Consider the following 26153-nt stretch of genomic DNA (forward strand, 5'->3'; position numbering starts at 1 on the left):
CATGTTTCATCAAACGCACACGAAAGTTTACTTCACCATATTTGCTAAACTTGCGAGAGGCAAGGGTATTGCAATCGGGTACTAGACTTTTTTCCCGTGAATAGATTTGTTCACCGAATGGTCAAAATTAGAAATGGTAAATTTAGATTCAGTTCATAATGAATTCCAATTTCTTAGCGTCTCCGGTACAATTGGTCTGGAGGTAACGAATTCACCCGGAACGGCAAAAGTCCTGGGTTTGAGCCTTTTTTTGTTTGATAGGTTTCGGCCTATATTATATCGGCTTAATGGCCTCGTATTGCGTCTTTTGACAAGTCAGAAAAGTTTGTGTGTAAGTGTCTGTGTTTTTAGGTTGGGGTACTTTGTAACTTCTGATTAGTCTTAATTTTTTCGATTTCAGGCTTTTTCATTTTCCTTATTTAGGCTTAATAGGTTTCGGTCTATATTATTGCAGCTTAGTCGCCTCAGATTGTTTCATTTGACGAGCAAATAATGTTTTTTTTGTTGTTTGTGTGTTGTCAGGGTGAGGGGAACTCATGAACTCTTCATAAGTCTTGCTGATTATGATCTGATGCTAATTTCACATTCTATTGTATTGGCATGTTTCTGTTTCAAAAATGGCCTTATTCGTTTTTATAGATCTAGTTTTTTTGACATTTTCGATTTTTTTCTTGTTCTATATCGCAAAAGGTGCGAAGCTCAGCTTCGCCATTGTGTTGAAATTTGTCACTCCCCACTGCATAAATTAAGTGTGAGAAGCATAAAATATAGAGTGATTTAGACTATTGTTGGGATCAGAAACACTGCTGCACAAGCCGAGCTTAAGTGTAGCTTTCTTTTATTACGAGCCTCTTTTAAAAGCAGCAAATTTGGATCTCATGCTTGCACGTAATCAGCGATGTTGCTTTAGAAAAGTATCTACATAATTTCAAAGTCTGATGTGACACATCAACGCCAAATGGATTCAGCAAAGTTCCAAAAAGTTGCATGCTTCTAAAATAGATGTTGCGCAGAATGTCGAAGCCAAATATTTCACAGCGCCTGAGAACCGAGCCACTTGGTCGTAGCCGTGCCATAGTTGATTGGTTTAACCCAAAGAAAAATTTTTGAAATAAGATTCTGGCCTGCTTCCTCAATCTTATCCACATTACCCCGTAGTAAATTAGTCAGTAAAAAACATTCAGACCAGTTAGTCGGACTTTTGGGCTGAAACAGATTATCTGATACGACACTCGAAGTTCTTCAACGTTTTTTCAAGCAACTGTAATAGCGTAAAAACAATATTGCTCATAATTCTTTCCTATTTCGTAGGAAAAATAAAATCAACTCATAAAAAGCGACCCAATAAAGTTAACCATTTTAGTTTTTGGCTGTTTTGGTTTGAATTGAGTTTTAAGTGATTTGCTTGAAATAATTCAAATAAGCGCTTTCGTGCCTTTAAGCTTTTCAATCGAAGTGAGTTTTCTCGCTGTTTTTAAGATAACTTCTTTTTTGCACATCCTATTTCCTTTAAAAATGACAGCAAAATATTTTACTGCAGCCTTGTGACCAATTAGTCAAATAGAAGATTAAAAAACAGTTTCGCGTCTCTTTAGAACCAAATCAGGATTAAAGTTATTTCCTTATTGGAGTATTGAATGGAAAACGCTTTTTGAAAATGTCAATCAATTATTTGATGTTTCATTTGTTCTCTTTTTTTTTCCATACATTATTATTTTTGACATGCATAGTTTTTTTTAGCCTTGGTGCCAGTTTAATGAAGTTTTCAGCTCTCTTCTGTCTGAAGTTTTTAGAAGTATTTACCCTCGCCACAGTTGTTTTTCCGATTTATTTTGCAATTTTTGTGAAGATGGAATTTCCTGCCTGAGAATGAAGCATGAATAATTGATGTCTTGTTTCTACACTAGGCTGCTTCCTGTTATAGTTTTCATGATTGCAAAAGTTGCTTCATTTCAGAAGGAATGAAAAATGCACCAACTATGAAGTGAAATATCAATTATTCACGCGCCACGGGGAGTTTTCGTGAACAACTCTGTACAACAGATGAGGCTGTAACGATCGCTGTTTCCAAACCATCAATTTTGACCAGTATGCTGCAACTTTTTTTACGATCACTCTAGTAGCGTGAACCCGCCCGCTCAAAGTCTTGATTTAGACTGTCAGCTTATAGTAGCATACCAATTTTGCATACCATCCCTTGACTGTATTGTAAATCGAAGATTTAAGCGGACACTTCTCTTAAGCTATTCGCAGATGAAATGACAATTTGAACCCAGTTTTTATCAATTCTTTTCTAACTGCCACTTTCTTACTACCTTTGATGTGGCTTTGATGTAGATGCGAAATACTGTACGATGCCTGCCATGACGTTCATAACCTCAATTAGGTTTTGTGGTGTCAACTGATCCATAAGAAAAACGAGAGCACTAAGACTATTCGTCATAAAGGAGAGAAAATAATAATAAAATTCCTCAGTTCTGAGGGAAAATACAAATACATTACCTCACTTCCTTTGTGGTTTGTTTGCAATTCTTTGCGCATTTTACAACTTACCTATTTAGTTACCTTCGGCGTCAAAATAACAAACAATGGTCAATGTGTTCACAGTGACTTTTACATAATTTTGAACCAGGACTGAATTGTGAAATTTGAAGCCTTGGAATGATGAGACTGTCGGCTATTTTTTTTGCATTGGAAGTGACCAAACAGATATGCTGATATTGTTGATATCCATTTAGTCGGCTATCAGAAATCCGTTTTCTACATCACGTTGAAGCCCGAGGAAACATCACTCAGCCCATTAACTCCTAAAAGGAAGCTGCAGTGCAAATTTAATTCTGCATCATACTACTTCATTCTACTTACTTCTTGAACGCTTAATTGACCTTTTGTCTTTTTTGTTCCAATCGGTATATTTCCGATAACAAGTTTACTTGATTTGGTTATTACATTACCAAAGAGGATACTGCTGTGTTTATCTGGTTAGCTTAATTAAGTAAAGACGGAAATCTTCGGATTACCATTCGGTTTATCAGGCGGAAATTATTCCATACCACATCGGCAAGAATTATGCAACTAATACTGATTTATGACTTGCCTTTCATCTACCGCTAGCGCAAGCATACATTCTCTGGATGTGAATACTATTCCATTTCATTAAAACAGAAAAACATATTTTCTTAAATTTGCTTTTTTTGGTGAAAGATGCAACGTAGTTTGCGGTACAACGAGAACCAGTATATATACTTGGCGAACAAGGCCAAGAACGACTTCGCGCTCTCGGCATACCTGTGGAAGAAGTCGAGAGAGAGTCTTCGCTGGCAGCAGAAGTACTTCGTACTCTATCAGAACTTCCTGTTCTACTACGAGAACGATGCGAGTGTGAAGCCCATGGGATTCTTTCTGCTCGAGGGTTCCTACTGCGAGCATGTTATACCCTCGGCTAAAATCAACCCCGACAGACAGGTTAGTCGTTGTCCTCCTGACAGAAAAGTCGGAGTCGCACATAAGTTAGGCAATTTTTCCGGCTCGTTAATCGTACATTCGCTTCAGTGTTTCTGATGTTCTTAAGTTTTGTTCACTTTGTATAATTTTCACGAAAATTGTTATCTAAGTTTGTAGCTGATTTGCAAACAAATTTGTTCTATTTATGCAACCTTGTGAGTACAATAGATACACTGTGAACAGGGGCGGATTTAGGGGGGGGGGGGGGCTGAGGGATTCGACCCCCTGCCGACCCAAAGGGTCCCCCCTTTGATACTTTTTCAGAAATCCATTTTTGGCCGACCGACCCCAAAATTTTTCTAAAGGCGCCTTTGGCGCCAATATATACTAACTTTGAGGGGGAGCGCGCGCCAAAAAACGCGATTTTTTTGTCAAAATTTTTCAAAAAGTGCCCAAAAACGGCTTTTTTGACTGTTTTTTCAAAAATTTGCCTGCGGCGCAGAAAATTTAGCCAAAATAGGGGTAAAACAGTGCTTTGGGAGAGCTCGAAAAATCAATTTGGTCGACCTAAAAAAAAAGGTAGTCAAAATTTTGGAAAATTTTTTGAAAATCCGCCCCCCCTCGAGAAAATCCTAGATCCGCCCCTGACTGTGAAACTGATCTATATCTCTGGGTTGAATAGCTTGCTAGCAAAAAATACTTCAATAAAAAAGGGAATTCTTTTTACTGTCGGTACCAACCTGCCATTTGTTTTCGTTGCGGATCTTTCCGATTAATCTTTCGCCACTAAATGAGGTGAGAAAACTTGCCTGAGATTGCTTCTTAGCATCGGTCGGATTAGAAAAAGGTCATGGCTAAGACTAAGCTTTCACGGACAATTTCAAAAAATTGCTTCGGCAGTTACAAAGAAATTTTTATTTTTAACAGTCAAAAAAAGGAAATGAAGGTTTTTTCTTGCGAGACTTTAATTTTTTTCTCGTTTTTTTCTGCTCAAATTTGATTTTTCGCGGTTTGTTTTTTAGTTTCTTCAATTAGAAGTGCTCTCAAGTTTGATTTTTCGCGGTTTAACTTTTGGTTTCTTCAATTCGAAGTTCAATTCGAATTCATCAGGTGAAAGAAAGAAAGGCGATTTACTCTCTTTGAATAACAAATGCTCAAAAGGTTGCGCCAAAATGTGAATGACCTCTTTCCTTTTCAAAAAATGGATTTTATTTTTCAGAGTTCTCAGTGAAATAAACAAGTTTATCTTATCTACTGATCCAGTTTCTTTCAAATTGAGTTATTTTTGTTTCATTAAAGAATCAACAACAAAATCCTTTCGAAATTCAAAGAGCTCTTAGGCGATATATATTTTTTTATTTCGAAAATTGAATTATATTCAAAAAATATTAAATTTATTCTTTGCTGTCAAAACTCTTTTGTAATTTTCTGGCTATATTTCATATTTTGTAGATTTTTTCTGAGTTCATTGTGGTTGCATTTTTCTTTAATACTTGTTCATGAAACGGCTGACTTTCTAGGATAACTTTTTCAAATAACATGGAAAGTCTCGAATCATTGAGTACTACTTTGTTGTCATTAGCTATAAGGATAACTCTGAAACTATTTTTTTGTTTTGTCTGATACAAAGTTTTTCTGCGTCGATAATATTTGAATTATTTTCCATGTAGTCTGTTTGTTTTTTAGATGTCAGCGTTTTTTTCAGATTACTGAAAGTGGCGAGGAGCTTTGTCTTCGGGTGCTATTTAGTGTTTGCTTAACTTTTTTTCAAGCAAATCAGGTAAAAGAAAAAAGTCACTAGAATAGGTTGAGTGAAAAATCTTAAAAACTCTTTCAGTACTGATACGATTGGCATTAAAACTTTCCAAAAAGTCTGCTCAGTGTCAAGAAAAACCGACTTGAATTTTTTGCTTTTCGAGCGTGTAAAGCGAGCGTGTAATGTTTTTTAGGTAAAAATCGGTTGTCTAAACCATTGAAACTTAGTTTTTGAAGCTTCATATAGCTTTTTCTTTGCAGTAACAAATTTCAAATTAAGTTGACAAATATGCGAATTGGAAGTTGTTGTTAATTTTTTTGAGATTCCTTTTTGAAGACAACCTTCGATTGTAATTTATTTGCTCGAAAATTTAAGCTTTCGTTTTTAATTTCCAACACCAGGCACAAAAAATGCTCAAATCTGAACTACAAAATTGTGCTTAAGAGTAATGAACACAGTGAGTACTGTTATTTAGGTCATGATGATTTTTGACCTCAGGAAAAAGTCTTAAAATTAATTTGTTCACGCTCAATTTTGATTTTTGCGCGGTTTGGTTTTTGATTTCTTTTAAGTTCACTTCATTTCCATTGTTAAAAGGAAGGAAAAGCTGTTAATTTTCCCAGCGAAATAAAAATTTTACCTATTGATCCAGTTTTCTCAAATTAGGTTAATTTTATCAACAGAGGCTCAAACATGAATTGTTTATGATATTCAGAGGGCATATGTGTTTAAAAAAAACCCGCAGGTTGAACTATTTTCAAAAATCAAGTCAGTTTTTTTTCTGTTTATTTGCATTGATTAACTTTTCAATTGGCAGTTCGCAATGCTTTTTTATTCTATTATATAAATTTAGTTGGAATTGTTTGTGTTATTAGGATAGAAATTGATCTGTTTTGTTTGATTCTTCAAAGTTTGTCGAAACGGTGGTGATATTTTGCAGTCGAAACTGCAGTGAAACTGAGTTATAGGCATTGTTTTACCTTTTAGGCGAAAAAGTAGGCACTTTTTAGGCGAGACAAACACTCTGAAATGCATTCAAAAGGCTCAAAGCAGAAAGCGCGAGTTTGTTTCAGATTTTAAGAGCAATTTTACAAATCAAGGTTATAACGACTGAACAAACATTTCTTAATTTTCGATCGTAAGTCATGAGGTCGGTCTTCGATAAAAGACTTCAGAACAATTTGTTTTTGGAAAAAAAAACACTATTTTCCATGCCCACCAATTTCTGCGTCCTTAGAAGAAAAAGTGTGAGCTTTCAATTATCGTTTGAACAAATGCACAGATTTAATATGTGCTTGAGACGTTAAACATTTCAAAAACGATCAAATTAGAGGGTATTTTCTTCGATTTCGCAGCTTCGAGGTCTGAAGCGAAGTGCTGAAAATTTCATTCCCTGGTTTTCTCATGAATCCTTATTAGTCTAATCTTGCTTGAACTTAAATAACCAGACTAGTTAAGTGGAATTCAATTTTCAGATTTTCTAGCACAATAAAATTTTAACTTGTCGATGCATTTGTGTTAAATTGGGTTACTTTTATCAAAAAAAATTGCCAATCATAAATTGTTTTAGAAGTTCAAAGAGCTTTACGGGCATCTATTTTTTCTTTGAACTTCCATATTTTTTCAAAAAAAAATGAATTTTTGTTTTTTTTCTGTAGTTTTTTTCTTGTTGACTTGCGTGCATTGACTCATTTTCAACTGTATGTTGGCCATGTTTACTTAAATCAGTTTAAAAATTTTTTTCTGTTCTTCGTATGTCATTTGGATAGTGTCTGATTATTTTTCTGTAGCTATAATAGATTTAAATGAGCTGATAATTTAGATGACGTCGAATAATTTTATTTAAGATTTTCCTTGCGATCAGGAAAATGATTCTCTTTTTTGTCGCAAGGTTTTAAAATCATTTTCATTCATGTCAAAGCTATTATGTTTTGAACACCAGTGGAGTGGAACTGTGGCGTAGATTGGATTTTTTCAGTCAATTTTGACATCATCCACTTTGAGAAAAAGTCACAGTGGTTAATTTCAGGTTTGATATCAAAGCACTAAAAAGTCTTTAGATTGAGTCATACATGTTTCTTATTATTCGAACGACGTAAAGCTATTTCCAAAACGTTTCTCAGAATAGAGAAAAGCCGGTTTGATGTATTAGGCTTAAATGAAATCTGCGTGGTATGTAAATGTTTATTAGGCGCATATAAATTCTGCGGGGAGACTACATGTGTCGAACACTGAAAGTCGGGAAAAAGTTGTTATGTTTATGAAAATAGAGTTTAAATTTTTATTACTTTTTTTTCCACGCAAAATCAAGTGCCACATTTTATCCTAAAATTTATGAAAATATAGTCCACCGAAACAGATCCAAAATTTTGGTGTTTTTAGTTGTTTTGATAGCGTAAAATGAGCGAGTGTTTTTTAAAAATTGGTTATTTAAGTTGTAAAGTTTGTAGTTGTTATGCTTGCAATCAGCAAGTGGCGTTATCAAATTGGAATATTTTTTCTTTTTCGGGTTGACAGCTTGTTTAAAAACTCACTTGATAGCTTGATTTTTTAAGAAAGCGTTTTGATTTTATTGTGACCTAGAGGGAACGAGGACGCCTGGGACAGACAAGTTCTTGGGTTCAATTTGGGCTAGAACGTATTTTAAAACTAAAAATAGTCAGTTTCAAAATCTTTTTTCTTCTCTTGTTTGTTTTCTTATCGGCCTATCTGTTTAGTTGGCAAAGTTGTCACAGCAGATTTCTTTAAGTCTGTTCGGATTGCTGTGTTTTCCTCGAATTTTTTTCAAGGGTTCATTAAAATATTGATTTATTTTCTAATGTTAGAGTAAATATTTTCATATATGCGAAAATTAAACGCAAATTTATAAAGAAGAAAGTCCCAAATTTAATCGTAAACCATATGATAAATATTTAACATTACTGAAATTTTTTGTTCCGATCAGTAAAAAGGAGGAGGATTTTCGTCTTATGGTTTTTTAGCTTAAATGTTCTTTGACTCATTTTCATTTGTGAATCAAATCTGGTACAACAAGTAATCTTTAGATTGAGCTCTACATGTATCAAAGTTTTTTCAATTGTGATTCGCACGACCTAAAACTAATTCCAAAAAGTTTTCTCAGAGTAGATAAAAATCGTTTGAAATAGTAGGCATGAATGAAATATGCGAAGGATGCAAAAATTTATAAGGCTTATATGAAATCTGCGAGGGACACTTAATATTACGACCACTGAAAGTCGGGAAAAAGTTGTTATGTTCATGAAAGTATTGTTTTTTTGAAAAAATTTTTGGTTTCCACGCAAAACAAGCTACCACTTTTTATCTCCCAAAATTTCTGAAAATTTAGTCCATAGAACCAGGTCTAAAATTTTGGTTTTTTAGTTTTATTTTGAGCGCGTAAAATGAGCGGATACCTTTTCTGAAAATCGGTTTTTTAAGTTATGAAAAACTTATTTATTATGCTTGCGATGAGCAAGCATTATCAAATCGGAATAAAGTTTTTTTTCGGGTTAACAGCTTGTTGAAAAAACTCACCTGATAGCTTGATTTTTTAAAAAGGCACTTTGATTTTATTTGCATCTGCGACTCTTTTGGCCTAGAGGGAACCTAGAGGGAAGTTCTTAGTTTCAAATCGGGTTAGGGCATGTTTTCTTTAAAACTGAAAACATTCAGTTTCAATTTGTTATTTGGCCATTTGTTTGTCTTATTATCGGCCTATCTGTTTAGTCGGCTTAGTTACAACATCAGATTTCTTTAAGTCTGATTGTGGTTTTCATTGTAGTCGCTGGTACTTTTGAATTGTTTTCGGTAAGTTGTACTCTTCTACTATCCTTCAATCTGTATGTTTTTCTTTTTTGTTTGATTGTTTGGCCTGAATGATGCAAGTTTTTCTTTCAAGATGAAATTAAACACAGTTTTACGCTTTCAACGCTTCGTAGCTTTCAACTTTTCTTGAGACTTATTTGCAAGTTTAAACCCTTATTTAACTTCGGTATTTTTATTGATGGACGTTTTTGCCTGAAATTTAACATCACTCGGTACAAATTAAGTTTCTTTTATTGTTTTTTTAACAATTTTTTGACTTATTGGCTTTCGATTTCTTTTTTTATCTGCTAGCTCGCAATGTTTTTAATGTTAGGTTTATGTGGTATCTTAAGTAGGGCAACGCCTCGCTTCGTCTCTATGTTGAAGATTCATGAAAAGAATCTCTGCTAATTAATATTGGAAAAATTTTAAAAGTAATGTGTAAATAAGTTTTGGATAGTGTATTTTTTTGGATAGTGTGATTATTTATATCATTTCAAATTTTTTCTGTTTTTATTTTTGAAAGGCAGCTGTAATTAGCTAAGGCCAATGCAGAAAGCGTTCTTCTAGGTATTCTCTCACTACTTTTGAAAACCGAAATTGTATTCATTTTTAAGTAACTGCGGTCGGCATATTCTCTACTTATTGTATGGCAACCGGCTATTCTTGTTTTTTTTTTCGTAGAGAAAATGTTACTATTGAGACTCTTCTAACTTTTTTCTATCAAGTTCTTGTCTCAAACTGAGCTCTGATGGCTGCTCAAAATGCAAACCCGAGCATTGCGCTAATGAATCTCAGTTCATTCAATTCTGAAAGTTGAAGATATTTTTGCGGAGTAGAAAATATAAATTTTGATTTAAACTTTTAAACAGTCCTTTGTCTATTGGGAAAAGTCAAATGTCATGCTGTCATATAAGGTAGAACTAGCAAACAGTTGATAGATTGCCGTATCTATTGCATCATAGAATACATGTGTCTTCGGCAAAATTTTCTGCAGTGGAAATTTTAATTACCCTTGCGTTAAGCAAGAGTATTTCAACCAGACACTAGACTTTTTCCGTAAATGACTTTTTTACGGGTTCTCCAACTTAATTATCTCCTTTTTCAAGTTCGTCAAGGTGCACGTTTAAGATCTGTAGTTAATCAGCTGGTCTGGAGCTACTGAAGTAATACTGGTTCTACAGCCAAAACAATTTTTTTAAATTGATTTTTTTTCCGGTATATTGAATTCGTTGCAATTTTTGTTGGCCTGCTTTTTGGTATTTTTTTAAACTGTTTTTGCTTGATTTTTAAAGTACTCTTCTTTTCATTTTCAAGAGGGTAAAAATCGTTCATTATTTTCTGTTTTTTTTACACGCCAAAACGTTCTGTTAGATGGATTTTTTCGAAAGTTAGAAAAAGTTGCAATAATTTTTCAGTTTTTTGGATGCATGGTTTTTTCATATTTTTTTTTCATATAAAAAAAATTGAAATCACTTTAGGTTTTAGTTATTGGATTTGAGAGTTGCAATTTTGTTTTAAAGTTCGAAAAAAATCGTTACATTTCCGGGAAAATGTTTTTTTTTGAATATGGGTGTGACTTTTTCACACGAATGAATGTGGCTAGTGTCGCACGATATCCAGGAGTGTGGTTCTCTCTGGCTGAAAACTGGAAAAAAATATGAATTTTTTTATATTTTCTGTAGGGGCATCTTTTTTGTTGTCTGTTTTTGTTGTGATTCAGCTTTTTTACCGTGTTGTGTCAACTTCATATTGAATAATTTTGATAAATTGGGTTGTTTAAGAGGCTTCAGGATTTTTAAAGATTCTCTGCAAGTTTTTTTCTGTAGCAAATTAGCAAAATAGGAATCTTTTGCATTAATTTTTTAATTTTTGTTCAGTTTTTTCTTTTTTCTTTATTTTGTTCTTAGTTCATGGCAAATAACAGAAAAGGCCTATTTTATCGCCATTTTTTCCTGTAGGATATGCAGGTTGTTTGGTTGCAAGATGTTAAGCAAATTTTTTGAGTAGATTTAGTAACTTTGTACCAAAATGTTTTCTTATCATATCCATCTATCATTTGTAATGATTATTGGCTATTATTACAAGGTTATGATAAAGAAAGGAATGGAATTTGTGTAGCTCGAATTGTTCCAATATTATGTAATTGATTTAAATAATTGCAATAAGTTTTATTGATTTTTTCTAGCCTACAACAAAATTATTTCAAGTTTTTTACTTTTTCTTTGAGAGGGCCTTGAGAGGAGGAGATTGTTTTGTATGTTAGAAATGTCAATTCGAAGACATTGCCAAAATAGTTTGTCTTATGTCAATTTGGAGCGATTTTGAGAGTAATTTCGGATCTTGTTAACTTTTCCCCTTTTGCAAAATAGAGGGATTAGTTACGAGTTTTAAAGTGCGTATATGCTTAGCTGTTTATTTCTTTCCTAGGGGGATTTTCGTAACAAGGTACCACCATAGAGGGATAGTTATCACGATCCGTAATTTTTTCGGCGCGAACGAGATGCGCACATCAACTAAAAAATATTGAATACATTCGCCTTCTTTTCCCGACAGTGTGGGACAGCGGGCATCAACCTTGTCGTTTTTGAAATGAGTAGCCAGTGAAAGTGCAATTGGAAGTACAATAGGTTCTGAATGTTTTGACGAAAAGTGATTGATTTTTTTGGACATTTTTTTCAAGTTCATTTTTATTTTAATCAAATAAATTTCAACAAGTTAATAAGTTGTAGTCATTTAATGCAAAAAATTTTCCTCGTCAAAAGAAGTTTGTTAAAAATTATTTTCCACGTCAAATGTGCAGAAAATTGTTATCATAGGTGAGCAGAGGAGAATGAATTACAGTCAAAGTACTTACAAATGTGGTCCTAGAATAAAACTTGGAGTGTTTTTTATCGGCTATGGCTTAGCAATTATTTTTCATCGGCCTTGTCCGACAGACAAGTTATGTGGTATGCGGTTGTTGTCTTTAAAAACATTTTTTAAGGTCGATGAACGTAGTTCAGACTCTTATATAAGTCAGGATGATTTTATATTTCGTTTTTTTTTTAGGAAAAGGCTTAAAAAGTGATCAAGCTCAAAAATACTTTTTGAGGTTTGACTGTTGATTTCTTTTTAAGTTCAATTCTTTTCTATGTTAAAAGGAAGGCAATCGCCACTATCGAACAGCAAAACTGTAAAGGCCACCAAAAACGTGACTGACTTCTAATTTCGAAATAAGAATTTAGTTTTCAGATTTTCTAACGAAGTAAATATTTTACCAGTTAGTCTACTTGGTCCAGTTTTCTCAAATTGTGTTAATTTGATCAAAAACGTGTCAATCATAAATGTCAATCAAACGAGTCAATCTAGCAAGTCAAAGAGCTTTAAAGGCATCTATTTTTTTCTTCAAAATTCGATTTGAAGTTGAAATTTTTTCGAAAAAAAGTCATTAATTTTTCCTGTTTACTTGCGCTCATTGACTCTTTTCCAAGTGTCTGTCGGCCATGTTTTTCGTTTGGCGTTTTTTTCGTTTAAGCTTTGTTAAATCGTGTTCATGTGGCTTTGTTTCAGTTCATGTTTGCCATCAGCTTCCGAGGAGAGGGAGGTCGTCAGATCGAGTTGGCCTGTGACAATCAAGAGCAGTGCGACACTTGGGTGGCTGCTATTCAAAAGAGCAGGTGCAGGCGATATAAAGACTTCGCTTTTCGGTCTATACTACTATAAAAATTAATAAGTTGCTTCCAAGTAAGATCACTACACAAACAAATTTAGAAATAAGGAATTTTTTACAAGAACATTACTAGAGAATTTTTTACAAGAACATTACTAGAGAGAGCGCCATGAGACTAACATCTAGCCTGTTTTTAGGCATCTCAGAAAAATCATTTTACGCTTTCAGAGTTAATTAACAACGGTTGTTACTCTTTAGGTTCTGTGGGCTCTTCTTAATTTTTTTCATGGATTTGAGCTACCCCAAATAAATTTGCCATATTATTCAGATCGTAATGCTGTTTTCGAAAAGCTTAAAGCTTCGCTGGCCAAAAAAGTTTGGATTACGTAAGTAAGGGCAAGCAGGGGGGCATTTAGGAGGCGAGCAGATTGAAAGCTTTTGTGATACGTTTAATGTGTTATAATTTTTTGCGTGTATTATCAGTGATATAACTGTCTGTTGGCTGTGGTTCTGTAAAAAAATGCTGTATCCGTGCGTGTTTAGTTTCAACCTGTTGCGTATGCACAAGGAAGAATTGGAAAGGAAACACCAACACTTAGTGCATATTCTGGACACTGAGAGGGGCACTCGCAATCAGTACATGAACCAGTGCGAGGAACAGGCAGACGAAATTGCCAAGCTACGCACCGAGGTCAGATTTTTACAAATCATCTCATCTGTTTTGAGTTTTTGTTTGGGTCGCGTCACAGAAAGTGTTTTTGCCGCCCTCGAAGAAAACTCGTAATAGTCAAAAGTAGTAGCTTTTAAGCCTTTTCAGCAATGATTCGGATTCCAAGTAAATTTTAAAAAGTTGTCTTAGTTTCGAAAATAATTTTTCTGATTTTTTTCATTTTTTTTAGACTAAGCGACGCAAAATATAAGAATGGTTTTGAACTCTCAATTGAATTCCAATTGAAGTTCTTCATTTAATTTGGATATCATGTCTTCTAATTTTTGCAGATTTTTCTCTGATTCGGTTGTCCTTTGCCGAAAAAAAAATTAACAAAAAATTTTGAAATGTTTTTGAATTTTTATTTTTTTTTGTTTTCCGTTTTTTTTGTCCTATTCGGCTATCTTTGTTGTAATGGTTGTAATCTCAAAAACATGACGCCAAAACCAACACCGGTCTGTAATTTTTATCATGAATGTCACTTAAAATCTCTTGTTTGTATTTATCTTTTAAAAATGGCGCAGTTCAAAATGGTCGTGTCAATTAATTATATCAAATTAGTTGAATCCAATATTGTTACAACTGAAAATCTGGAAAGTTAAAGAGATTTAAGGGGATTAATTGTATCATAATTAGTTCAATCAAAAATTTGCATGGCTAAAGAGTAGGGTAAGTTAAACAGTTTGAGGTGATATATATTTTTTGAATGCTTCTCGAAAGTTGACTTTTTTCAAACAAAATGCAGTCGTTTTTAGTTTTCTTGAGATTTTTGACTTTTTCTGACTGTCTGCTGGCCAGATTTATGTTCAATATCAATTTATTTGTTAAAAGGGAAGCAAATTATTTTCTCCAATCACGAAAATAAAGATGGCGCAAAATTAACCAAATTTGAGCAGACAGAATCAAAGGCAATTTTTTATTTCGCTGGGAAATAAAAATTTCAAATTCTAAGTTCGAAAGTGAAAATGTATTATAGGTTCTATGAGGCCTAGTTATCTACAAGTTTGTTACTCGTTTACCTTCCAAGATGCTCGGCTGAACAAAATTTAAAAATTCAAACGCGTTTTTGTTTCAACCTGGATGAATATTAGACACCAAGTGAAGATATTAAAAGTTGTTTTGCTTTTCATCATTTTTAATATGTTGCAATTTTCTTCAAATTTCGGACACAAAATTGTACCTAAAATGGTTTTTTTTTTGGCTTTTTTCTAATTAATCAAAAATAACGCTGAAACTCAAGTTAATTGATGAGAAAGTTATTTTAAAGAAACAGCCCAACAAAGTTCTAGGGTGTAAAACTTCCAAAAATCTGTATAAGAGAAAATGTTTTTGGTTGGTAGCTAAAAAGGTCTTTTCTACTAAATAAAATTTAAATGCTTGCTTAAAAACAAATTTTAAACGTTTTACTCAAGTTTTTGGATGTTGTAGCCTTGTATAACTTTGTTGGTCAGTGTAAGAGGCTTCTTTTGATATCATTTTCTCAATAATTAGTTTGATAGTTTAAGCGTAATTCTTGATTAATTAGAAAAAAAATGATCCATGGTTGGGGTAAGTTTATGGCTGACAAATTCGAAGAAGAAATTGCACCATATTAATCTGCTCAAACTATAGCAACTTTTGTTCTTTGTACTTTCTGTCTAATCTTAACCCAATTTGAGAAAAATGCGTTTAGTTTTTCGAATTTTGTTCGTTGTGTCCGGATAATTTAAATCAGTACTGTAAATTTAAGTCAAACTTATTTGCTGAAAAATTAATTTACGCTGTCCAATAGCAAAAATGTAATGGGCTCGATAAAACTTAGTTAAAAAAGAACTTTAATTTTAAGCATTCACTTTTAAGCATTCACTGCAGAATTAAATTTATTTTTTCATTAAACCAGTTATCTCTTATTGGGTTAGTTTTATGAACAAATGTCAATCATAAAATTTTCTTGAAATTCAAAGAGCCTCTGCATTAAATATTCAAAAATTGAAATTTGTTCGAAAAAAATAATCCTGGAGCTTATTGAAAATTATATTACTCTGGCTGTTAGCTAAGTTTCTGAATTTTCAATTTAAAAGTAATTTTAAAACTGTCATATTTTGTTCGTTTGGTAATCTTTTGATTTCAACGAGGTCGAGAGTGGTAGGTTTTGTTGCACTTTTTGTTTCCAAGTGGGCACCCTTCCTCCCTTTGATGAGTCGCGCTTCACGGTTAAATGATGATTTAGTTGATGATTGTGAAGCAGCAGCTGCAAAAACTTAAGGTGAACCTGTCTAAGAACGAAATCCTGACTGAAGAAGAAACAGAGGAGCTGCGGAAAATCAAAAAGGTCAGTCGATTCGATCTTAACTTACATTTATTTTTGTGTTTGAAAGGTGCATGGCAAATTAACAAATGCCGATCGAATATTTCCTCAAAGCCAGCTCTTTAGTGTCAATAGTATACTTCCTGTTACAAATTTTTTTGTGGTCCTAAAAATATATTTTTTACAAGAAGCTATTTAGTTTGAAACTCATAAGAAGGTATATGAAAGATGGGCTAAGAGTGAATAATTGACATGCTCCTTTCGAGTAAATGTTCAACTTCGATATCTTTTTGATTTGTGTAATTTTTGGGCTGATGCTCTTTCATTGTGCGGCTCAATGGCTTTTCATGATCGAAGTTCTCGATATCTATCAGCGTCAAATCATGGAAACTAACATCAAATGCATGAGTTTTAGTCAGCGACCATGGTCTATATATTTTCATGAAATACTAGCCACAATTGTTTGGATTGGAGGCTCAAAACGTGAAAATGAAAAAATAAACAGAGAACTATTTGAAAATTTATACGAATCAGCATAAAATTATGGGCGTGTTCCCGCGCTTTTCTTGCAAATACTGGGCATTGTGGCGCTCCGGTAGTGATGGTGCCTAGCAATCATATGATTGCTGGTTCAAATCGCTCGTGCGCTGCAATTTGTAAGGTGAGCTCTTGCAAGTAAGTCATAGCTTAAAGGGCGCTGAATATATGAGCTCATGTTAACCTAAATAATTAACCTTTGGGTTAGGCCTCCAGGTTGGTTGACTAAAAAAATATATATAAATATATACTGGCTGTGAACGTTTTTTTTTATAATAAATTAAGGGTACAAAAGTTAAACTTGGGGAATAAGGGAGGTTGGAAGATTAGTTTAGACCTTTCAAAAGTTCTTTCGGCTTTCAATCATTTCCTAGATCATTTATTTAATCCAATACTCTTCAATCAAACGGCACTTTTCTTTATTGTTCATTCGGATCGCTTTAACAAAACTCTCTCCTCTCCCTCCATAGTAATGAACACTGAAAATTAGCATTCACGAATTTTGAGCCTAAAAACGACCCCCCTTGACCCCCCTTGAAGCAGGAAAAATGGGAAATGTTACAGTGATCCGAACGCTCCTCCTCGCTCTTTTAAAAAAGGCGAACGGTAAGTTGGGGAAGCTTGTTAAGTCTCCGGATCTCTTAAACTATTTTCCCCATATGGTACATAGTAAAGAATATCCACCCTAAAAATGAATAATTCAACGGATAAACCTATGGGAATTTTGTACCTAATAACGAATACCTCTTTGCAATGCCGGGGGATGGTTTAGAGATCCGAAGCCTGTGATCTCATTTCACTTCGCTCGGTGTTTGGATCTTTCTGTTATCACTTCATGTTTCTCTTTTCAGCAACTTTCCGCTAAAAGTCTGGCAAAAGTAAGTAGAGCCCGTAATCAAATCCCAGCTGGTCAATAGCTTACACAACTTTTCCGATATCAGCCACGTTTTTAGAACTAAAACTATCTGCAAATTATTTTTGGACCTGGAAATTCGTCCTTGAAGCCTTGTTTGATTGTTTTGAGTTTCAAAGATATTTATTCTGTAAATTGTGCAAAAAGTCATCCGATTTTCCTTTAGATGTAAATTGAGTTTCCGTTCACGTGGCTTCCTTATTGTGACGAAAGTCGTAAATAATGGCCCAAGTGGTTTTCTGATCTTAATGCAAAATTATTGTGCACTATTGCTTAATAAGGTCGCAGACTTGACTCCGATGATCTACTGCAAATATTCAAATCCTTTAGAATTACTTTTTCATGAAAGAAGTGGTTTTTCAAAAACTAAGCAATTTTATATTCAAAGCCGAATTAGTTATTGAATTTGATTTGTTTCAGTTTTGGTAACTTGACCTCCGAAATTGGTTTTTAAGTGAGGCTAATTTCAATCAAACACGTCTCACTCAGCTTCAGTATTTGCATTTTCAACAAAATCGTAGATTTTGAAAATGACAATAAAAGCAACTCTTCTAAATTTCTTGCTAAATTTAGGCAGTGGTTGGCTTGGCAGACAGGCCAAAATAACATTAAAATTTCAATAAGCCAAAATTTAGATTGAAAACGTAGATTGCTGGACGGAAAAATGTTCGAAACAGCGTATAGTGCTAACGTGCCAGCTTGCTGACTTCAAATTTTGGCCATAACGTATATTTTATGGGGCTTTTTAGCAGGGGCGGATCTAGGATTTTCTCTGATTTTCTGAGCTACCCAAATCACTATAAAGACCCTATTTTGACCAAGTTTTATAAATCGAATGTTTCTCAACTAATTCAGTTCGAGAATAAGGATCGAGTGTATTTCACTGTAGTATGTCAGAAGTATAGTACATAATAATTTATTGGACAATGTCTTACTATTATAAAAAAAATTATTGACCTTGATAATAGATGGCTTTGCAATTGAAACTTATTTTTTGAAGTTGCATTTGAAACAGCTTAGGAAACCTTGAAAAAGAATTCTGTCTGATCATTCAACAAAGGTTTTCAAAAATTCTCTGCGGCAAAAGCACAAAATGACAAGGGAACGGAATGTGAAACTTCAACAAAAATGTTGTTTGTCCAATAAATCTTATAAATTAGTAAGATCATTTATCCACGAGGGATAGGACCAACATACGAGCTGTACAGCTCATCACGGCGAACCGCTGTTGTGCCCCTGCTTAAGAACTACATGCAATTTTTTTTGGTTATTTTTCTGGGCTGGGTAATGTTGCCTCACCCTCAAGCAACGAGCACGGATCATGGTAGGCCTCGAACATCCGACCTTTCGATTGAGAGGCGGAGACGTAACCACTTCACCACTGCTCCCCTTATTGTAAAACTGTCTACCGACTTTCCCAATGCATATAAAATGCACTTTTTGTCTGCACATTTTTTATATACATAATAAATCATTGATTACACATAGTGTTATGACATGAGTCCACTTTTTTCAATCCAACTTGCATAAATCTGTGCTCATTTTTTTGCTGCCTAGCATTGGCAATTGAATAGCATGTGTTCACCCGCTTTATTGCTGGTTAGTTTTTTGCGAAACTCAAGAGGCACCGAAGCAGATGCGAGGCAGTGGTGTTATTAGTCACCAGGTTGGGGGATCGGTTTCGTCTCATGGCGAAAGTTTCATTTTTCAACGCATATTTTTGCATCGTTTAATTTTTGCATCGCTTATTTTAATTTAAAAAGTGAAACTGAAATTGTTTGCTGGTCCCAGGTATTATTGGGTGGCCGGTCTCGGAGAAGAATGCTTAAGAGCATAACAAGCAAAATCTGATTGTTCATTGCGATTGTTTATTGATTTGCAACGGTTGCTGAAACTCAAATATTTCAAGCACCAGCTTTATCAGGCGCTAGTTGATTACATTTTTTGTGCGATTAGAAGAATTATCTATTTACACTAGCGAGCTTGCGAGCGTAAGTGTAAGTGTATTAGTACGAGCCTTCTTTTTTTCGAATGCAACTCGCAAATAAACATTTTCATTAAAAGTGTTCACTCATTTCGTGGCACTTTGGCTGTAATCACTATCTGTTGCATAGGAAATTTCATTGCGTTTGATCTCAGCTTTATTTGTGGCTAGTGCGTGAGACTCATTGTTTCTTGGTTGCATATCGAGTCCGAGACGTAGACGATTTTTTACTAATTCGAGACTTATTTGTACTTTTTCTTATGGCACTTTATAGAGCTGCTTTTTACCGTGTTCTCGGTAGTATCTGCGAAGCGCCGCTTTGCCCTTGTGTAGAAGAGTAGAACTCAGACGTTTTTCCTTTGAGCCCATTCCTAAGCAGAATAACAGCCATGCCTTAGCGTCTGTGGGATATGGTCTGTTTAACGTCATAGCGTGGGAATAATGGGCCGCTAGTTGCAGCATTTGTTTAGTAGTTTGTTTTGCCTTTGGACCCGTTGTGCTCTTGGTCCTTTCTGCTCAATGCACCCTCCCAGTATAAGTGGAACAGTTAACATTTCTCTTTAAAGTAGTTGTTTATTTGCGATGAGGTGTGTAAAGAATCATTTGTGGGCTGGTTTTCCTCGTTTTTTTATTCATAAGTTTTTAAGAGTCAATGAACGTAGTTCAAACTCTTTCATAGGTCACAATCTCTTTATGTTTTTTGAGCCTGAACAAGTCTTAAAATTGTTCTGGCTCAAATTTACTTTTTCGTAGTTCAATTTTTGATATCTGATTGAGTTCATTTGCTTTAAGGAAGGCAAACTCCACTATCGAACATCAATCATGTAAAGGTCACGAAAACCAGGGTCGACTTCTAATTTCGAAAATGTAGTTTAATTAGTTATCATTAAAATACAAATACCCATCGAAATACAAATTTAAACCATTGATCCTGTTTTTTTTTCCAATTGGATCAATTTCACCAAACAAGTGTTAATCATAAATTGTTATAGAACTTCCAAGAGCTTTGAGGCCATATACTTTTTTCTGAAACATTCGAAGTTGAAATTTTTTCAGAAAAAACAAGCCAGTATATTTTTCAGTGTGCTTGCATTCGGTGGCGTTCCTCGTGCTGGAGGGGCCGAGTGCTTGAATTTTTTATCGGTTTATTTTCAGCCAATCAGAATTGAGTATTCAAAAATCTCAGGGAAATCGCAAAAATCTTCAAAGTAAGCAGATAAATCCAGGCCATTAGTGTTAAAGCTGACCGATTAGATAATAAGCAGATGGATTTTTAAATATTACATCAAAGGCGGTTGGGAACAAATTTAATATTTCAAGGATACCGATTCACGAATAATGGAAAAACAAAAAACAAAAATAATTATATCTGCACCTATTATATCTGCATCTTTTATATTTATTAACTGAACATTTTCTGTCTTAACATTTGACTTCGATTTTGTGAGAAAAGCAATAAACCAACAGGAACGCTTAGTGATTTTGATTGGTTGAAGTTTTTCCAGCATTCGGTCCCTCCAGCATGAGAACCCTCCCCCTTGCATTCATTGACTCTTCTTGAACTGTCTTTTCGCTATATGATGAAATAATTGAAGGTTTGTCTTGTCAATTTTGAAGATAAAATTTAATTGTAAGTAGAAAACTGAATAACACATCAAATTTACGACAACCGAACAACTTCAAACAAATTAACGACAACTGAACAGTTTCAAACAACCAGTTCAGTAACCTGCTCCAGTTTATTTGTCTATAGTTTTTCATCCTCTGACTTTGGAGTTGCTGGTTATTTACACAAGCAAAGCTCGTGTGATAGTATGAACTCTCTTTTTTCCTAATCTAAGTCGCAAATATTAGTGTTCATTTTGAAAGTATGTTCAAATATTAGTGTTCCCCAGCTATTAAGTACAGGCAATGCTAAGGATATTAATACAGACTATTATATTACAAATAGCAGTTTAACTTCAAGGTATCATGGATCTGTAGCGTAGAGGTAGGGAAGGAGACCCGCAACAACAAAAAAGAGGGTTCGAATCTGGGCAGGGTTCGAATCTGGGCAGGGTTAGATGTTTTTGATGAACTTTTTCATGTACTAATTAAAATGCGTCAGCTCTATAAATTGAGGCATGTTAGTTGGTAAGTTTCTCTTTTTTTCAAGTTGACTGGTACTGCTAATGCGTCATAATTGGCTTGCGTCACTAAGCGTTTATGTAGAGTCATAATTGGCGCGCGTCACTTAAGAATTTTTGTAGACTCAAAGTTTCACTCATTCAGTTTTTCCCACTAGCGTTATCGTTCATATTTTTGCTTGTGTATACGAAGTCCAACTTCGCCTCTGTGTTGAGTTTTATTATGCAAAGTTGACTTGAACCTATTTACTGATCAGAATGCAATTGAAGCTATTCACCAACATTGAAGGGAAAACTGGACTTGGATTTTAATTTGCCAAGTGGATTTTGGTTTTTAAATTTCCCAGCGAAATTCAAAATATCTAAAATCCATTTTTTGAATTAATTCCGTCGAAAGAACCAATCAGAAAGAGCCTTGAAATTCACGCCTTTTTGTGATTAAATGGCTGTTTTATGAAAATCGACAACTGAAAAGAACTTGAAAGAACTTAAGGAAACATCAAAGTAAATTCTTAGTTCTTCAGGCTTTATGACTTTATGTGATCGGTCAACTATAGATTTTAGTTTTGCACTTAGGTCAAAGTAAAAATAGAGGCAAGCTTTGCGTATTTTGCAATGGAGAAATTCGGTTCGTTGTTATGGCCATGTTTTTTGTTTTTTAAATCTACATAATTGGACAAAATTTGCGAAACTCCCGGCATTATTTAGTGAGATTCAATGTTCCTGTGTCTTCACTGTTTGAGTTTCATTTGCGCTTGTAGTGCCAGTGATAGTTTATTGATGTATGTTTGTGCGGGTGAGCTTTTAATTTTTAAGAGATATATTTGTATGTACACGCCTGTTCAGTACTTAGAAGTAAAATCGAGACATTTTTGTTTCGTTTTTAATAGATTCGATATTGTTCTCGGAAGGCGTTTTGTAAAATGAAGAACTCCTAATGTTGTACTGGCTCTGTTTAAGGTCCAGAGTCTGATGCGAGGCTGGCTATGTCGACGTCGCTGGATGTCGATTGTGAATGAGTATATCAAATCACCACATGCCGAAATGATGCGGATGAGGAATCGCCTGGTGTTTGCAATGGTCGCAGACGAAGAGGATTACGTGGCCAAGTTAACGATTCTCGTTTCAGTGTTCTACCGGACACTGAAGATGGCGGCGAGTAGCAAGAAGCCGCTGATATCACACGAGGATGTGAACTCGATTTTTCTGAACTGCGAGACTATCCTGTTCTTGCACCAGATCTTCAGCAAGGGACTTAATGCGAGACTGGAAGCGTGGCCTAGACTCATTTTAGGTGTCGTTTTTACATTTTTTTTTTGCTGCTCTTGGTATGTTTCTTTGCCCAGCTAAGTTTTCATGTTTGTCTTGGAGTTTTTTTTAAGAGTATTGAACCTAGTTATATTGGTCTTGCTGATTTTTTTTCAGGAAAAGTCTTAAAAGTCTCTAATAACTACAGATATGCATTCAAACATATTAATGCATTTATGAGTGCACCTAAGTATATATGTACTTTTTGAGTTCAATTGAAATTAATCTGCTGAAAATGACTTAAATAGCACTCTCCGAATACGAACGTGGAAATGGCGCGAAAAAAAAACGTGAACGATTTCTAGTTTCGAAAGTGGTTCCTGATGTTCAGGTTTCCCAGCTGAATTAAACATTTACCTATTGATCCAGTTTTCTCAAATTGGGTTAAATTTGCTAAAAGAGCAATAATCATAAATTGTTTTTCAAATTCAAAGAGTCTTACGGACATAATTTTTCAAAATTTGAATATTGGATATTTTCTACTGTTTCTTTGTTTCATTTTTCTATAAACACGTAAACTTGAATGGTTTCTTTCAGGAGACCTATTCGATATGCTGTTGCCGATGCTAAGTATCTACCAGGAGTATGTGCGCAACCACCACTACAGTCTGCAGGTATTGGCCGAGTGCAAACAGAAGAACGCCGACTTCGGACTTTTCATTCAGAGGTAGGACATAATTAGCGAATATCAATCTGACATGTTTAATTTCCAAGCTCATGTCAGTAGAAAATTAAGGAATTCGCGAAGATTCAAATTAAGTTTTCTTGACTGCAACTAATGTGGATTCCAAAACGACAAGTCTGACTGTCCAGAAAAATCAATATGAGCAAGCAGTTTCTTTCTTTAGTAAAAGAGTATAAACAATTAAGCGTAAAATACTGAAGTGATTTTCATTTATATAGGTCGTGATGATTTTTTCGAACGTTTTTTCAGAAAAAGTTTCAAAATTTGCTCACGCTCAAATTTGATTTTTTGGTGCTTGACTTATGATTGCCTTTAATGTTTAGTGCATTTATTTTGTTAAAAGGAAGGACAACACTATTACCGAGAAACAAAAATGTAAAGGTCACGATAAACGGGATCCACGTCTAGTTTCGAAAAAAGAACTTAATTTTCAGATTTCCCTGCGACAAAAAAAATGATCAAGTTTTCTCAAATTCGATTACTTTTCTCAAAAAGCTTAAAATGCTCAACATTTTTCCGGGCCACAATTTGTTTTCAGTTCGACTGGCGTTGTCTAAGCAAATTTTGTCAGCTTAGTGGCCGATTTAAGTTTTTCTGAACAATTTAGCGCTGGCGGTTTTGTTTCTCGACATTTCTCTGTTTGATCATATTTTGAGACAAACTTGTGAAATTTTTTTGACGTAGTTTTTTAAGGCATTTGGTTCTCAAATTTTTCATCGGCTTAATGACTTTCTTCTCATTTTCTGTCCGCTAGCTTACAATGTTGTGTTTGGATGGTATCGCAAATGGTTAGAAGCCCCGCGTTGCCTCTATGTACTATAATTATTTTGATAATGATGCAAATATGATTACTCTTTCTGAAAAATCTTTTGAACCTGATTATGCGGCTTTTTTAGTATCATCTTCCATTTTGCAAGTCTTATCGTGAAATTAAAACCCTAACGAGGATGATATCATCAGATTTGCTCGACAGTTTATGATCTTGGATTAACTTGAACAGATCAACAGCCCTCCTTTCCTATCATTTTTTACTTAGTTTTGTTTTGATTGTTCTCTGCACCTTTTATTTGAAAGTTTGTTTGTACGGAACTCCTTCAAAAGGGATATCTGAAGTGTATCATTTATACTTGTTTTTAGGTACGAGGAGAAACCGATCTGCGAGGGGAGGACGATTGAGCACTACTTGACAGTTCCCATGTGGCAGATCCCCCGCTACATCCAGTCTCTCTGCCAGATACTGGCCCACACACCGCACGATCACGTGGAGCGAAAGAGTCTAGAGTATGCTAAACACCAGCTGGAAACATTGTCCACGGTTCGTATCATTCCCAGCTTTCGTTTTTTTTTCACCTGGTATATGAAGCGAAATAAAAAACGAATTAAATTGAATGTGCTAGTTTTGCTCAAGGTTCTTAGCTCAAATAGATATGTTCGAAAAACGCAGAAGTGCTAGATTAATTTGACTTTCCGAGCATTAACAGTGTCACTATGAATAAATTGCTATAAGCTATCAAATAATATGGAAGTTTTAACAAATGGTGTTTTTTTATTCGCACAGACGATGCGAGACGAGGTGAGTGAGACTGAAAACATCAGACGAAATCTGGCCATCGAACGACAGATCGTGGAGGGGTGCGACATCCTACTTGACGTGCAGCAGATATTCGTCAGACAAGGTCAGTTTCTTCAATTTTGAACCGCATTCAACTAATCAAACACATGTTGGTTCTTTTCTGTTATTAGGCCCAAAATTAATAAATTGTTAATTTAGCTCTGTTTTGAAAGAAAACCACATATTCCGTCACTGGATTTAATTTGAACCAATCAGATTAGAGTATTATGATTCAATTGTCAATATGAATGAAAGGTCCGTTTTGGGTCTTAAAACAGAAAAGCCCACACACAGGTTTTTTTTTGGTTAAACCCTCAGAATTGTAAGTTTGAATCTCAGGTGTATCATTTGTACTGAATGGATAAAATAAACTCATTGAAAAGTTATTTTACAAGTAAAATTCAATTCAAGCTCATTGACTAAAAGGAAGCCAAACTACGCTTTTCTATTTGAAAAGCAAATGGCGCAAAAAATGTGAATGAAATGCAAATGGCTTTTAATTTCGAAGGTAGATTTTAGTTTTTAGATGTCGCAGCTGAAAAAAAATCATCTCTGTTTTTTAATCGGAGTCAGTGTCAGATTTTTTGTTGTTGAATTTTGTGTTTTTTTTTGTGTTATCAATTTTTTTGCCGGGGTTGGGTAATGAACGTAGTGAGTACTCTTATTTAGGTCACGGTGATTTTGTTTCTATTTTTTCTCAGAGAAACTTGTTCACGCTCAAAATTTGGTTTTTCGCGGTTTGACTTCTGATTTTTTTTAAGTTCAGTTCATTTTCTGTGTAAAAAGAAAGGCAAACTCCGCTATCGAGCAGCAAAAGTCTAAAGGTCACGAAAAAAGTGATCGACTTCTAGTTTCGAAAGTGGAATTTAATTATCAGATTTCCCAGCTTTGAAAGGTCACGAAAAACGTGTAAAATTTCTAAAGGTCACGACCAACGTGATCGACTGCTAGTTTCGGAAGTGGAATTTAATTATCAGGTTTCTCAAAAATTAAGTCAGGTTTTTTTCTACTTCCTTTATTACCGCGTTCATTACCGTTTTCCATCTGTCAGTTGGCTATGTTCGCTGTTTTTGGCTCGCATTTGTGAAGTGCACTTTACGATCTTTTTTGAAACCATAACAAAATTCATTCCCTTTTTCTTACCCTCTAACCAGAAGTAACGGTAGCAAATAATTAGTTAAACTAATAAAGGCGCACAAATAGACACAAGACACGCACTCTCACGAAATGATTAAATGTCAATGAACAAATTGAAGATACTTATTTTGGGCGGATGGTTTTTCTTAGAGAAAGTCTTTCAATTTGATCACGATTGTATAGTCTTCGGAAGTTCATT

General features: G+C 34.6%; 2 protein-coding genes across 2 annotated transcripts in view; one reads left to right on the plus strand and one right to left on the minus strand.

Moving 5' to 3' along the window:
* Positions 1–26153, minus strand: part of LOC134851783 (DNA-directed RNA polymerase II subunit RPB3-like) — a 422117-nt gene that overhangs the window by 237501 nt on the left and 158463 nt on the right. The window lies entirely within an intron of this gene.
* Positions 1–26153, plus strand: part of LOC134840518 (ras-specific guanine nucleotide-releasing factor 2-like) — a 103609-nt gene that overhangs the window by 31304 nt on the left and 46152 nt on the right. The window contains exons 2-10 of the mRNA XM_063856376.1: positions 1957–3465; positions 12557–12663; positions 13200–13347; positions 15575–15676; positions 17041–17067; positions 22173–22506; positions 23058–23187; positions 24343–24520; positions 24764–24881. Coding sequence (XP_063712446.1) covers positions 3205–3465; positions 12557–12663; positions 13200–13347; positions 15575–15676; positions 17041–17067; positions 22173–22506; positions 23058–23187; positions 24343–24520; positions 24764–24881 — 1405 coding nt within the window. The 5' untranslated portion in view covers positions 1957–3204. The remainder of the gene's footprint in view (positions 1–1956; positions 3466–12556; positions 12664–13199; positions 13348–15574; positions 15677–17040; positions 17068–22172; positions 22507–23057; positions 23188–24342; positions 24521–24763; positions 24882–26153) is intronic.

The sequence above is a fragment of the Symsagittifera roscoffensis genome, chromosome 1, assembly GCF_963678635.1.
Source record: "Symsagittifera roscoffensis chromosome 1, txSymRosc1.1, whole genome shotgun sequence".
NCBI classification, from domain to species: Eukaryota; Metazoa; Xenacoelomorpha; order Acoela; family Convolutidae; genus Symsagittifera; species Symsagittifera roscoffensis.